General features: G+C 47.8%; 1 protein-coding gene across 1 annotated transcript; it reads right to left on the bottom strand.

The window, feature by feature from the left end:
* Positions 1-8,303: 8,303 nt before the first annotated feature.
* LOC119406435 (uncharacterized) lies at positions 8,304-9,824 on the bottom strand. Its single transcript, XM_037673182.2, has one exon. The coding sequence runs from the start codon at positions 9,822-9,824 to the stop codon at positions 8,304-8,306; it is 1,521 nt and encodes a 506-aa protein (XP_037529110.1).
* Between the last annotated feature and the right edge of the window lie 4,089 nt (positions 9,825-13,913).

Genomic DNA, 13,913 nt, shown 5'->3' with positions numbered 1-13,913 from the left:
GCCCGATATATAGGTGTAGCCACCAGAAGGAAAGGAAAGGCAGAAAAGACTAAACAAAAACAGCCAAAGATCTAAAAAGACCTACTATCGCAGGGCAGCATCCACTCGGGCTAACACGTGTGAAGAGCGTACGTTCCAGCAAGAGGCTAAGTGGCGAAAAATTTTAGTACATTTTTGTTTGTTGAAAGTGGCGCTTGTCCCGTGTTCTTCGTCCGTGTTACGTGTATTTCGCGCTTGCAGAAGCTATGGATCAGTACCAACTAGCCCGACCTCAGTGCTTGCTGACGAAATCCGTCCACCTAATTTCACTGGCGAAACCGAAGCTCTAAAGAGCAATGCATCCCAGAACAGCAATCTGGAATCCCGCTCACGATTAAGCTGGGCGCTTTAAACGACCACTTAATCAGACCGACGAACCACTACATCCACTAGAACGAACAGATGCACACTGTCAGAAGCGCGCAGTCTAACAAGGCTATAAAAGGCAGTCGAGATAAGGCAGAGCGAGATTTGAATCCGAAAATTTGCGTAAGCGTAATGAATTCACACACGCTGACTGACCATTAAAGGAAACAAGGCTTCAAAGTCAACGCTAATACCGCCTCTGCAAGTCAGATGGCCGTATCTGTCAACAGAGCACAGGGGTCAACACACTTGTGTAGAACACTGGAACGGCGCGCTCCGGACTGCAGTGACGACGTTTGCCGATTACACCTGATTTGAAAGAGCTCAAAATATAGCATGCATGGCCGCCAAGGATGAATGCTCAAGTGTGGGCTATCTCAAGGTAGTACTTGTTATCAGTATACCCGGCACCGGAGCGTGCTGGGACGTGCCGGTCGAGCGTGACGTTCTATCGTTCTATAAGTGTGCCGGCATCTGTAAGTGTGCTTGGTAGGCAACTGCCAGAATAAGTTTTCAGAAATTCTTCCGGCAGAACACTTACTAAACGCATTCTCGCAAAACGCTTTAAGGAACGGAACCACTGAATGTTTGCGAGATCCCGAGACAAGGCGAGGCACTTGTCGATTGTCTATGAAGTATAGGGGCATGCTCCTGATAGGTTGATAGCTTAATTTACTATCAAAATAAAGCTTACGACAACGTACTCTGCACTACACTGCCTTGGCTATGAATAAACCACGGCGTAGCTGGCATATATAGCCGTAAGGCTACAGATACGAATACGGTTACACATTGCGGCCATAATAAAAGTGCAGCGTGAATCACTTGTCTAGAGCCGTCGAACGCATGGCTGTGGACGCTGTCGTCCGCAGCTGGTACTTCGCGTTCGATGCAATCTTCCGTTCATGCTTGAATTGTAGCGTAGGGACCTAGCATGCAGTACGAGTACGTTTGTTATCGTTACGGCGTCGGTCTCTGCACATTTCGGAAAAAAACCTAGCATGCAGTATGACTACGTTTGGTATCGTTACGGCGTCGGTCTCAGCACATTTTGGAAAAAAAAAAAAACGGCGGCTGGAAAGGCCAACTAATATAATATCTGGGGTTTAACGTCCCAAAACCAGGATATGATTATGAGAGACGCTGGAAAGGCTGGAGAGACGCTGGAAACTGGCCGCGACAAGTGTGATTGAGATACCACTTGAAACTTTCGGCTCATTTCAGGGGGAAAAACCTTAGCCAAGAGTAAACGCATTTCATTCTGGGTGTTGCCGCTCGTGTGAAGTTTACGCCCATTACAGGAATCTTTCACTCAGTAGTTAATATGACCAGAAATGCAGTTGAAATGAGTGCCCAAGGCATCGCTTACCGCTGCGGTGTTCCCGGACGAGACGTTTCCAAAGGTTCCAGGAGCAGCGCAGCTTGCAACGAGGCTCGACAGGCCTACGCGCTGTTCAGGTGAAGGCAGCAGCGTAACTGACCACGGCGCACTTGAATGCAGCGACCGTCAATCCGCGCCAATTTGCGCAGTAACGGTGCGCCTTCTCCCAGCATGCGCTCGAAAGATCTTCGCTTCTGAGCATGCGCAGGTGGGTCCTTGGTGATGGAGCGCTTTGCTTGCCGTTTTAACCGGAGCAGAGATGGAGAAGAGCACGCTCGGCGATAAGACGAACCGTACGCGCTGATGGCGATAAGTGCGACGCGTTGTGCTGGTTGGTGAAGTTGCTATGGCGTGAAAGGAGAGAGAAAGCGTCTAAAGGGTGCGACAAATCCCTCGAACTCGTACTTGACGCATTCTAAAAATTTTTGCGGCAGTCGATTCGTGGGGCAGTATAGGCTCTTTTAATGAATCCATTCGGTGATTACTCGAAAAAGTGTTGCAGGGCACATTTAATGAATAGCGCTGCAGCGGGCGTATATAACGTACCACGGAATATGGGACACTATTCCGTTTGCTCCGTGAAGTCACGCTTCGCGTCACCGGCTCTGTAGGGGCTGACGTATTTCGAAGTGGCCAATCAGTGAGGGCCAGCAGGGAATAGTATTCCGGAAAATTTAACGCTGTGCAAAACACACGAGGACTAGAAAGGTACACTTAAAACAGACCTAGCACTAGTCTGTTTTAAGTCTTCCTTTCTAGTCCTCGTGTTAAAGGTAAACATTCGGCAGAAGTCTGCCTGGTTGGGTGAAAGACTAAAGGCAAAACTCCATGGATCCCCACATTCAGTTCACAGCGGAAATGGAGATCCATTCAACCCCCCCGTTCCTGGATGTGTTGGTGAGAAGACAACGTCAGAGCCTCTCTTTCTCTGTCTTCAGGAAGCCAACACACACAGGACGCTACCTCCACTTCAGCTCAAATCACCCACCTGCCACAAGTTCTCCGTTGTACGAAGCCTCGTGAAAAGGGCCGAAAGAATCTGCTCGTCTCCACGACGGCAGAAGGAAGAAAAGGAAAAATAATCCGGGATCTCGGCGACAACGGCTACACAAAGGCGTTCATTCGCAAGGCCCTGCGCAGGAATAAGGGCGGTGGGGGTAGAGAGCCAGCGGCGCCGCCTCAGCGACGCCGTGTGCCGATTCCCTACATCGCGGGAACCAGCGAAACATTAGCGCGCATTCTGGGAAAGGCGGGGGTCGGCGTGGCACACAAGCCAACCACCACCATCGGCCGTTTTTTCCCCCTTCCCAAGACCGCGCGCCTGTGGAGAAAGCGCAGGGCGTCGTGTATAGGATCTCGTGTTCAGACTGCCCCGCCGCGTACGTCGGGGAAACAAAGAACTTCCGCGAAAGGATGCGGCAGCATAAGAACGATCTGCGTCAGCTGAACAGCGAAAGGAGTGCAGTAGCGGAACACTGCGAAAAATGTGACCACCGCATTAGTCCTGACGATGCGGTGATCCTGGAACAGGAAAGCTGTTGGCGCCGGCGGCTTCTCCTCGAGTCGTGGCATATACAGAATACAGCGGAAAACATCAACCGCACCACGGGAACCTTGCCCCCCCTCTATTGTCAAGGCTTGCGGCAACTGTCGGCAAGAAAGCGCATATAAGCGCCGTGCACCTAGGGCCATCTCACCCCTGCAGAAGAAGCCGGTCAGGCTTCGAAACGTCGGGTTTTTTAAAATAAACCTTCTGGTTGGAGTTTCCCCTTTTGCCTTTAGTCCTCGTGTGTTTTTGCGCAGCGTTAAATTTTCCAGTATGCTACACCAACTCGCCCGCACCAAGCTCCTTCTGCAATAGTATTCCGTGACACCGTATAGGCTCCCAGAATACGAGGAGAGAGCGATGTTAATTCATGGGGCTTAAGGGAGTTTAAACCCCGAAATGGGAAGGTAAGCTGACGCGACGCCGATTACAGCATGAGCTCGGCGCGCTTGCCAGGAATGCTGCGACGAATTTTGACACAAAACAGAGGAATTAAAGCAAATTTATTTGAATTTTTTGAAATCTACAAAAGAAGCATCGCTCCTTTCCCAGACTTATCGCGATAGCATTTAGCGGAAATGTCAAAAGAGAACTGCAATATGTGTGACGTTGAAGATGTGTACGGCGACTACGACCACGTGTAGCATCAAAACGCTTCATGGTCCGATGCCAAGGGATCAAAACGAAATGGTTTTTCACCTCAACGTGCTCGTGTCCAGGCTATTGTGTTCCAGGTGCACGCTCATGGTCGGATTCCCCCGACGCCGATAGCGACGATGGAATGGCCTTGCCAACGCCAAGAGACGTTGGTCTTGCTGCCGCGGGAGACGCGGCTGCGCGTCGCGTTAGAGCTGGTGCCGCAAAGTGGAGGCGCGCGCATGAAATGCAGCAGAGCAGACAACACATCGGTTGGTTAACGTCACCGCTTCGGTACACTTCGCCAAGTTGCTGTCACGTGATCACCCAACTATGTGGTCCCACAGAGGTTTTCTATCTCTCGGCGGAGTTTTTGAAATCTTCATCAGAAAATTCTGGTGTCTACACTCTTTTAATACCAGTTCGACTGCAGTGACAACCGCAATGTAGACCTGCATCACTGATAAGTTGGGAAACACAAACAAATGAATTGATAAAGCTCGGCGAGACTTCCTAACAGTGACAGCCTGCGTAAAGGACCGAGTGTGCATCGTCAATGCACGTTTCCGTCATAACGACTGGTGGAAACATACGCGGCATTGAATCGTCCCGGCGACTTTTGAGTACTAGGACGGATGTCTTAATACGGAATATGGTTACACTGATAGATGCAAGCACATAAACTGCATGACACATGGAATACATCAGCGTCCCATGAACATGTCGAACTTGTTATTTATGCTCTATGAATAAACAGGTAGAAGCCTGCAAAATCCATCCATCCATCCATCCATCCATCCATCCATCCATCCGTCCGTCCGTCCATCCGTCCATCCGTCCGTCCGTCCGTCTATCTATCTATCTATCTATCTATCTATATCTATCTATCTATCTATCTATCTATCTATCTATCTATCTATCTATCTATCTATCTATCTATCTATCTTCTATCTATCTATCTATCTATCTATCTTCTATCTATCTATCTATCTATCTATCTATCTATCTATCTATCTATCTATCTATCTATCTATCTATCTATCTATCTATCTATCTATCTATCTATCTATCTATCTATCTATCTATCTATCTATCTATCTATCTATCTATCTGCGCTAGCAGGGGGGCTATTTTGTACGCGTTCTGTCACAGAACGGAGGCGGGACCGAACGGCAGAACGAGAGGGAGCAAGCAGACAATAGCTAGCTAAGGAATTTTGGAATGTTTTCAGCGCACGAAAAAATATGAAATTGTTATAGCCGAACATTAATATTGTCTAACATTTTTTTTTCAAGGCTTTAAACTGAAGAACTCGATTACTTCAACAATTTATTTGTGTTAGCATCTTGACATGGAGCTAGGTGGTGTCACAGTCTCGAGAGACGGTCGATAGTGGCGCTGGCTACCACGCTATTCCAACCAATGCTTCTAGTATTTGTCCACTTATAGTAATATTTGAACAGCGCCACCACTCGAACCGGTATTCAGACGAAAGTGCCGCCGGCACTCCTCTTCAGTCATTCCCTCAAGCGCATCTTCTGCCTCGGGGCTTCGTTTCTGCGTGACTGCAGCCATAGAGTTTCCTACAATACTTACTAGAGGGAACTCTGGCGCTAGTGCCTATGGGAGCTGCAACGCATGACGCTTCAGCCAGCATGGGAATGATGGGTAGTACACAAATTTGTCTAAACTTCGTTCTTTCGGCTCCGTTTGGCTGTGTGTCGCCTGCATTCGCTTTGTCGCAAAACAAAGTTTAGCAAAAGTCAGCAGTTCCACTTCACCACTTTAACTTTTTTAGGCTTACTAAATCAAACCTGGTTACGAAGTTCACACCGGTCTATTCTTTTATCCGAAACGAACGCCAAAACACAGCAATAAACAAAGCCACAAGTATACGTTTGAAGCCGCAAGCACGAAGACTAGGCAAACTTGTGTACTACTCATCATTCCCATGGTGGCTGAACGATCGCAGCGCCAGAGTCCCCTCTAGTTAATTTTAGGAAACTCTATGAGTGCAGCAGCCACGCAGGCGACACGAAATGGCATGAACGAGAACAGAGACGCCATTTTCGCAAACTGTCGCAAAAGGGAGATGGCTAAATACCAGTCAGCGTGTGAAGCCGCTCTTCCTCTCCTCAGGCCACGCGCGTATACGTTTTGATCCAATCCAAGTCGTCCGGAGACCGTTTTGTATCCATTTTTGTCGATTGAATGGGGAGAAAATGGGGAGAGGAGGTAGACGGAACGAGGTCTCCGGCCGTTCTGTGGTTATCACGTGACCGTTCTATGGCTTTTACAGGCTATTCTCACGTCTTCGACCGTGAAACAATGCATATTGAATTTGAAATTGAATTGAGCCTCGACCAATCCCGTGCAGCTCATAGAACGCTCCGCCTCCGTTCTGTGACAGAACGCTTACAAAATAGCACCCCAGATGCGCGCGTTCCTTGCGTTTTCACCTCAGACGCTGAGGAAGGGCATTCGGATAGGCACGAGCCGACGAACGCGTTCGCTGTAGGCTCGTGCACGACTGCAACGCCACAACTAAATTTCGACCTCTGGGGGGTTTAGGGGCCCCTTAACAATTGAAGGCAATCAAGCATATAGCCTAGAGCTCAGTATTCGTTTCAATAAAGAAAACCACAAAACACGAATCAAAATCGCATGCTGCATGATAAGGCGCCTGTGAACAATGGGAAGACCCTTTCACGCGTTCCGAGTAAATATTAGGTTGCAGCTGCTTTGTACTCGGCTTCGTATGACGTAAAACAACCCTTCCTTCTCCCCGCGCGTTTCCCGCTTTCATATATAATAGGGAGACCCGTCTATAGGAACTCATTCAGTTAATTCTAAGACTGCCATGAGTAGACCACGAAAATTGACGCCACCAGAAAAGCGTGAATACAATGCCGTACGAAAGGAACAAATTCATCTTGCTGAAAACGACCGCTGAACCAATCACGGTCGAACTATCACAGCGACCACAAAGCTATTATCACTACCATTACTCAAAAGTAATAATACTCCCCCCTCCTCCTATCAGCATGTGTGGTGTTTGATAGAGCTTCGCTGGAAAATGCGTTCCTCGAAAAAGGAACGCATTCTTGCAAAGTTAACAATAACTGTGTTTTACTTACTGTTTCCCGCAACTGCTTGAGTCTCGTAATAAATAAGACGGCATTTATTTCAGCAAGGCAAATGAGAAAATCATGAGTAAACATAAGTACTATTTTTTGGCGTGGTAGCAGGCACTAGCTTCGATTCTGTACCTTCCACAGTGCTGCCAAGAAAAGTTATTGGTGCAGGGTAGCCGGCTATTTGAACCGCCTCATAGAGCTCATGCCGTACTTTTAAGAAGCACATGAGTTCTTTGTTTCAAGGTCTCGTTGTCAGCTACGTAAAAAGGGAACGCGCGTTCTGAGAAAGGGTGACGCAGAGCAGCCGGAGAGTTGAGGGAATGAGGAGCATGCACAAATATGTCGCAAGATGCTCAAACGACTCCGGAAAACAGTTAGGAAGAAGTATGCCAATTTCGTTCCTTGCTTTGTTTATTGTATGAACGACCAACGTAGGCTAACACACCGACATTATTGCGAAGATTTGCGCCATCTGCCTAAACACTACAGATTTTCACATTCTAAATCATCCTGCATAGACTTCTGAATTCATAGTGCCTGGAAAAGTGTAGCCACGAGCATGGTAGGAAATTCTTTTATAGACAATGAAGAGGCGGTCGCTGCTATCCTTGGAGTACATGACTTCAGTTATCTCGAACTACAAGTGATCGACGGTTTCATGAGCTGTCACATGAGTTGAGAGGATGAAAATCTTTGCAGCGCATTCCACGCCAAAACAAGGAATGTCTTAATAGAAATGGGCTAATCGATTTGTCGATTTTTTATTATAAAGAAACATGAGACATAAAAAAAAAAACATGAGAGACATCGTACAACGAAGTACACGCACGACTTTCTCGAAACAGGGTTAATTTGTAAGCGTAATGTGCACTATACGTGCGGCAACACCTGATTGAGTAATCCTATACGTCACAGCACGCTGGCAGAAATCGCTTTTCTTTTACTGCACATATCCATCCATCCATACATAAAAAGAAGCACTATATCAAACGATGTTCCATCGGCCAGGTTTACAAGCAAGTGCAACACTCATCCTAAGCATCCACAGCATGACATATTGCAATTAACCAACAAAAATACTCGTGCAGCTGAAGACAATTGTTCCACCTTTCACAAAAGGGAGCCATCAGGGCGTAACGGAAAGGTGACAATATCTACGATGTATTCGAAGATACTATTTGCTTTACACGATCCGTCATCACGAAGGTAAGGAAGCCAAAGCTGCCTGTATGTCTTCTAACGCCTCCTCTCGTGTCCGGCCAGTAAGCCTCTGCACCATCTCCACGAGGGCATCGCTTGAGTGCACTTTCCTCAGAGCATCCACGCCTATCTCGTCGGCAGCGTCAGCGCCCAAAATCACAAACTCCGCAGCCTTGTTCTTGAGGCGATTGTTTCTCTGTAGAATCGCGGCCATCTCGCGGACACCTTCGCAGTCGTTGCATTCGCTGTAAACCACAAAACTGGTCAAAGTGTAGTTCGTCTTCGAACCCTTCACGATTGTTTCTACCTCGCCGGGCAAAATTTCGCAGTAATTGAAAATGGCCACGTCGTTTAGAGTGTTGTTTACCGCCAACAACTCTGAAAGCGACGTCGCTATTTCGGGTGTGACGACTTCGGTGCTTATTGCGAACTTGGCGACGGAACGGTTTTCTTTCAAGGCGTCTAAAAGGTCGATGAGCTGTCGCGCTTTAGCGGAATCCACGCACATGCCTATGTTGACTGCACGGAGTGTCGTCGTACGCCTCAGTCCGGAAACAATGCCGTCCGCGAACGCCTCGAACGTGTCCTCGTTGGAGAGAAAGCGGAGAACGCGCAGCGTCTTGTCTGCTGCGAGGGCGCCAAAGAACTCCCGAAGAACTGCCTCGCACGCCGAGGGGGTGACGCTGACGGACAACTCCGGACAGCACCCTTCCACGCTGAGAAGTGCGGTGAGCTCGGGCAGAAGCTCTTCGGGCCACTGGATCTTAAGCCTCTTGAAGACACCGGCGTACAGTTCCTGCCCCAACAACGACAGCACTTTGTCCTTTTCCACGGAACACACGTCGGTTAGGTTGACCATCTCCAGTGCCGAGTTGAATACAAGCATATTCGCGAAGCCGGTTAAGGTGTCGGAAGACAGCTCCATGTCGGCCAGAGAGAATCTCTTGAGGGTGTCGTTTCCCGCTAGCGCCTGCATGAGGGTGGCGACACCTTCGTCACCGCCGCAGGAGGTACAGAGGCTCAGTTCCCTCAGCGACCTGTTCTGTCGAACGTAGCTCGCGATGTCCTCCGCGAATGCGCTGCCAGAGTTGACGGAGCAGAGGTGCAGCGAGTGCAGGCTTCGAAACATTCCGCAGCGGCTTACGCTCAAGGCCTTGCCTTCGCACTCGACGAAATCAATGTGGACTTCTTTTAGCGAAGGACATGTCTCCTGGTTGTGAAAAGCGACCTTAAACGGACAAAGCGAGATTTGTTGTAGGAAAAGCTTCCTCACTGGTGGTCCCATGCTCAACACTCGCCGGAGCACGGAAGCCTCAGTGACTGAAAGCTCTCTGTACCTGAGCTCTGCGCCGTATTTCAAGATCACACTAGTGAAGCCAGCGGTACCATTCGGTTCGTCGTTGCACTCGTACACCTCTAGACCATTCTCGAAAAGCTCCTTAACGTCAGTAGGGAGTTTAACGTCCGTAACGTCACTAAGGAAAGATCTGCTGATCGCCATAACGGCTTCGTGGGCCATGTTATCGTCAACACAGAGATTCGTGTTACAGATGTGTCGTGTTCACCCTAATTTTGTCCACGAGTGAAACCAAGTTCACCGGATCTACGATATCACTTTGGTAACGAGATCAATATCTTACAGTGGTCATATTTAAATTTCTCTAAACATCGGCACCCTGAGGTGCCGTTATCAGGAACCAATGATAAGAAACATATTTCCTTGCGTCAGCAACCACTGGAGCCTTTGTAACCGACTTTGCTGGGGAGCCTAGGCCTCTCGGGGTCTCGATGAACACTGAAAGTGAACAACGAAAACAAAGAAAGTTAATAAATGTCAGTAGAGTCAAATAATGGAACCCATTGTAACATGAAGTAAATGCAAGAAAACTACAGGTAAGTCAATGTCACCCTGCTTGGCGTCCCGGATCCGAGAATAGCAACACCCAGACAGAGCACATCTCGTTTGTCCTCTGTCTAGTGTTTGCGCTAAGTCTCATTACGAATGACTTGTTCCAACTTGCCCAACAAGCACTCTCGTTCACTGAAAGCAATGGTATGAACTGAGCACTGTGGAAAAAAAATTACAACGATTGAGCAGCTTCGGTGAATGTTCAACACAAATATTTCCGAGCGTAATGTGAACAAGAATACGCTGGACAGAATTCGCGAAAAATCTTACGCCGTAAATCAAGTGGGTGGAGCCGTTAGAGCTTGCGGTAAAGTTACTTTGGGACCATACTCGGCCCTACCTGAATTAACCCGACCATCACCATTGCTTCTGACACATCGTGTATGCTTGCATAAGACTTGATGAAACAAGTTCAAAAGCAGCTGTACAATGCTTTGTCATCTCACGGCACTTGGAGGTATTTTGTGGTTGTTACTGGGTGCCTACTCAAGATCGTTTCCTTTAGTTGAAAATGGCATCGAAACCTTCTAAACTATGGTTTGCGAATGTTCATTGAATTGAAGGACAAGCTTCTTAATCGTTTCGTATAAAGACGTCATCGTGTGACGTCCTGTAATGACGTCATCAATGATACAATTCAGGCTCGAACCTTACAATGTTGCTCGTATGTATGTTCTTGCTCTCGCGGCATTGGCGCCCACAAGCACGTTACCATCGAACGATCGGCGCTGAGCGCAGACAGAACGCATGACTAGTCCCGTAAGCGAAAATGATAAGCAGGGGCCCCACCAGTGATCTGCGATGTATAGTCACCCGCCGACAAAAAGCCCTCGCCCTTTACGCAGTCTGTCATCAGCAAGAACGTTCACGGAGCGCGTACAAGCGTTATTTATTGCATGCTGCACGATTCCAAACAAAGACCATCGAATTTGATCCGTCGCAATAATTCAAGGCCTCGTTCATGGATTCTGCATGCGTGCGGTATCGATCAGTTTAGGACGCTAATTTTGCATGACACGCGCTAGCGGTACTATGTTGAAATCTGGCACACTTTCTTCGCAGCCGAGAAAAAATTAAACCACACTATGGTTATCAAAGCAGAAACTATATATTTATATATTTCTCCTTAGCCTCTAGAACTTCATAACGCTAGTACGCCGCTAGAGAAAGTAGATGAAACAAAGAAAAACGAGTAATTTGTAGGAGGTGCGCTGTACTCATGCGTAAAATGTTTATTGAAAGGAAGCCTAATATATATAAATTAAAGGCCACAGGGGAATGTCAGGGTGACAATGCAATGGGGGAAAATCGAAGCATGCCGTAGTCTACAGGCGTAAAACAAAAAGAAAAAGAAAACAGGACCCGTTCAGGAGACAAGAAAAAAAAGTTATGAAAAGAGATGTCATTAAGATTGTAAATTTCTGTAGCTGAATGGATCAATGAAGCAGAACACATGTTAGTCTGTTCATCTGAAATCTTTTACTTATTTAGACGAAAGGCTTAGATGCCTCATAAAACACGCAAAGTGACCGTGGGCATCAACACGAGGAATGCGAAAAATCATCACGTGATGATGCCAACCCATGATGAAACAAATCGCCAAAATTTGCGACGTCATAGCGACGTCACCGTATGACATCGTCTCCTGGTCATAAGTGGGCTGATTCCGGAGGCACGGGAAGCTTGTCTACGATCCCTGAGGCAGTGCAAAACCACGCTAGGTGCAGAAAAAAAAATTAAGCTTTCGGGGGGGGGGGGGTCAAGTCAATCGACTGAGCATAAAAAGAAGATGGCTTTCGCCTTCGGGAATGCATAAGGGACCCTGTTAGTTCTTTTCTCTTGATGGCTTGAATGACATTAGATCATAATGATATAATAAAAAACCACATTAAATCCACAATAGAGACAATGACGCACTAAATATTAGGCCAAATAAAGCGAACAGTGAGAGGCAAGTGGCCTGAAAGTGTGTCTCTTATAAGGAAATCAATTTTCGGGGAATGCGTGGCACGCTTCAAGTAATGACATTTTTTTTTAATTTTCTGTGCATTCTTTAAAATTTTTTGGACGGCTTAGCGTCATCTTTCCGAAGCTCAGCCCCTTTCAGACGCAAGCGGAGCAGATGGCACGCAACCTCCGGACTTTCACCACCGCGCACTTGGAGGCCGTCAAGCTGTAAGAAGTAGGACAGCACACGGATCGAGTTGCATGTATAGCGCCACCTGAACTACATCCACAGGCGCTCTGGCTATTCCCTCTGTTCCCTGTCCAGGTACGCACTAAAATCAGAGAGCAGTTCCGGGATGCCACCAGCGACACATTTATGCAAATGTAATTGAAGCAAACTATCCTACTCATGCTGTCCCGCGTCCTTTGGTTTGGCGCGTTTGCTGCACCAGTAAAGTGGAAGTCACTGTCTCCAGAACCGTGCCACACTTGCTGCCTCCTCGACTCGCAGTTCCGCGGCGACATAAAGGTGACGTAAGTATCATATGCAGATATCCGGCACGGTAGATTAATGAATCGTGTACCATTTGCTCCGTCTGCACACTGAACAATTTCGCCACGGGTCTTGTAACACCTGGTCACGTATCTGCGTCTCGGTCTAGAAGACATTGTCGCAGTGCTTCGCACCCGGACAATTGCGCGAATTGAGACCAACTTTCGTTTTCTGGCATTTTCCGCTCGCACCCGAGATCATCGCCCATTTCACAAAACTTCACGCAATGGTCGAAACAAGTAATGCATAAGACGTGGGCTCTGAAGGCATCACTCACCAGTTGCGTGCTCCAGACTAGACGTTTTCAATGGTGCAGCGATGCTTGGAATTGACGACGCGCGACCGATCGGTCGATGCACCAGTGGGATCGAACCACGACTGATGTAGATTTTGCAGCACCCGTCACTGTGTGAACGCTTGCATAGCGCACTATCCAGACCGCTTTGCTTCTGAGCATGCGCAATGCCATTCGAGCGTTTCAAGCAGACTACAGGACATTTTGTGCAGCAAGGACTGCTCGGCGATAACCTGAGCTATCTCCGTTCCAGCTAAGCAATGTGGATCGCAGCGACGCCACTGTGAATACTTGCATCACTGATAACTTGGGCAACGCAAGCTGTAGACTATTTTGCGGGTGGACTTCGGTGCCACAATATCGGACTGGGGTGCTATTCCGGACACTGTCAAATTCTGCCATATTGGGAAATTTCGTAATGGTACTATCCTGAACCAACTATGGAAGAGTAGCAGCCCTCTGGGCCAATCAGAGTTGACCAATCTGACAATGTCCAGAATAGCCCCGCTGCTAATCTTGCCGTTTTGTGTCTGCAACAACTAAACGAACAGTGCTACAGTGGTCGTGTGCACGTGAAAACTGTTGAGTTGGTGAATTATGCGTTTCTTGAACTTATCAATTTACGACACAAGATAGAAATATAACAGAACAACCGTTTAACAGCCCTAGGCGGCGGCGCCCATTTGTCTTATGTAAAATTGTCTATAATGAGGCTCGTCGAGATCTGCGAGTCCAGATGACCTACGCAGTGAGTAAAGCAACGCGCTTTCAGGAGCAGCACCAGGTCATTCCCTTCATAAGGATCCGTGGAAACACACGCGACGTAGCATCGTCATATCACGTGAGTGAGCGAAATCACACACCCTGGCTGCTGTCTTGGACACTGTCAAATTCCGCCATCACG

This window comes from Rhipicephalus sanguineus, chromosome 10, assembly GCF_013339695.2.
Source record: "Rhipicephalus sanguineus isolate Rsan-2018 chromosome 10, BIME_Rsan_1.4, whole genome shotgun sequence".
NCBI classification, from domain to species: domain Eukaryota; kingdom Metazoa; phylum Arthropoda; class Arachnida; order Ixodida; family Ixodidae; genus Rhipicephalus; species Rhipicephalus sanguineus.
Note: the sequence above shows the minus strand (reverse complement) of the source record. Positions and strands in the feature narration are given on the sequence as shown.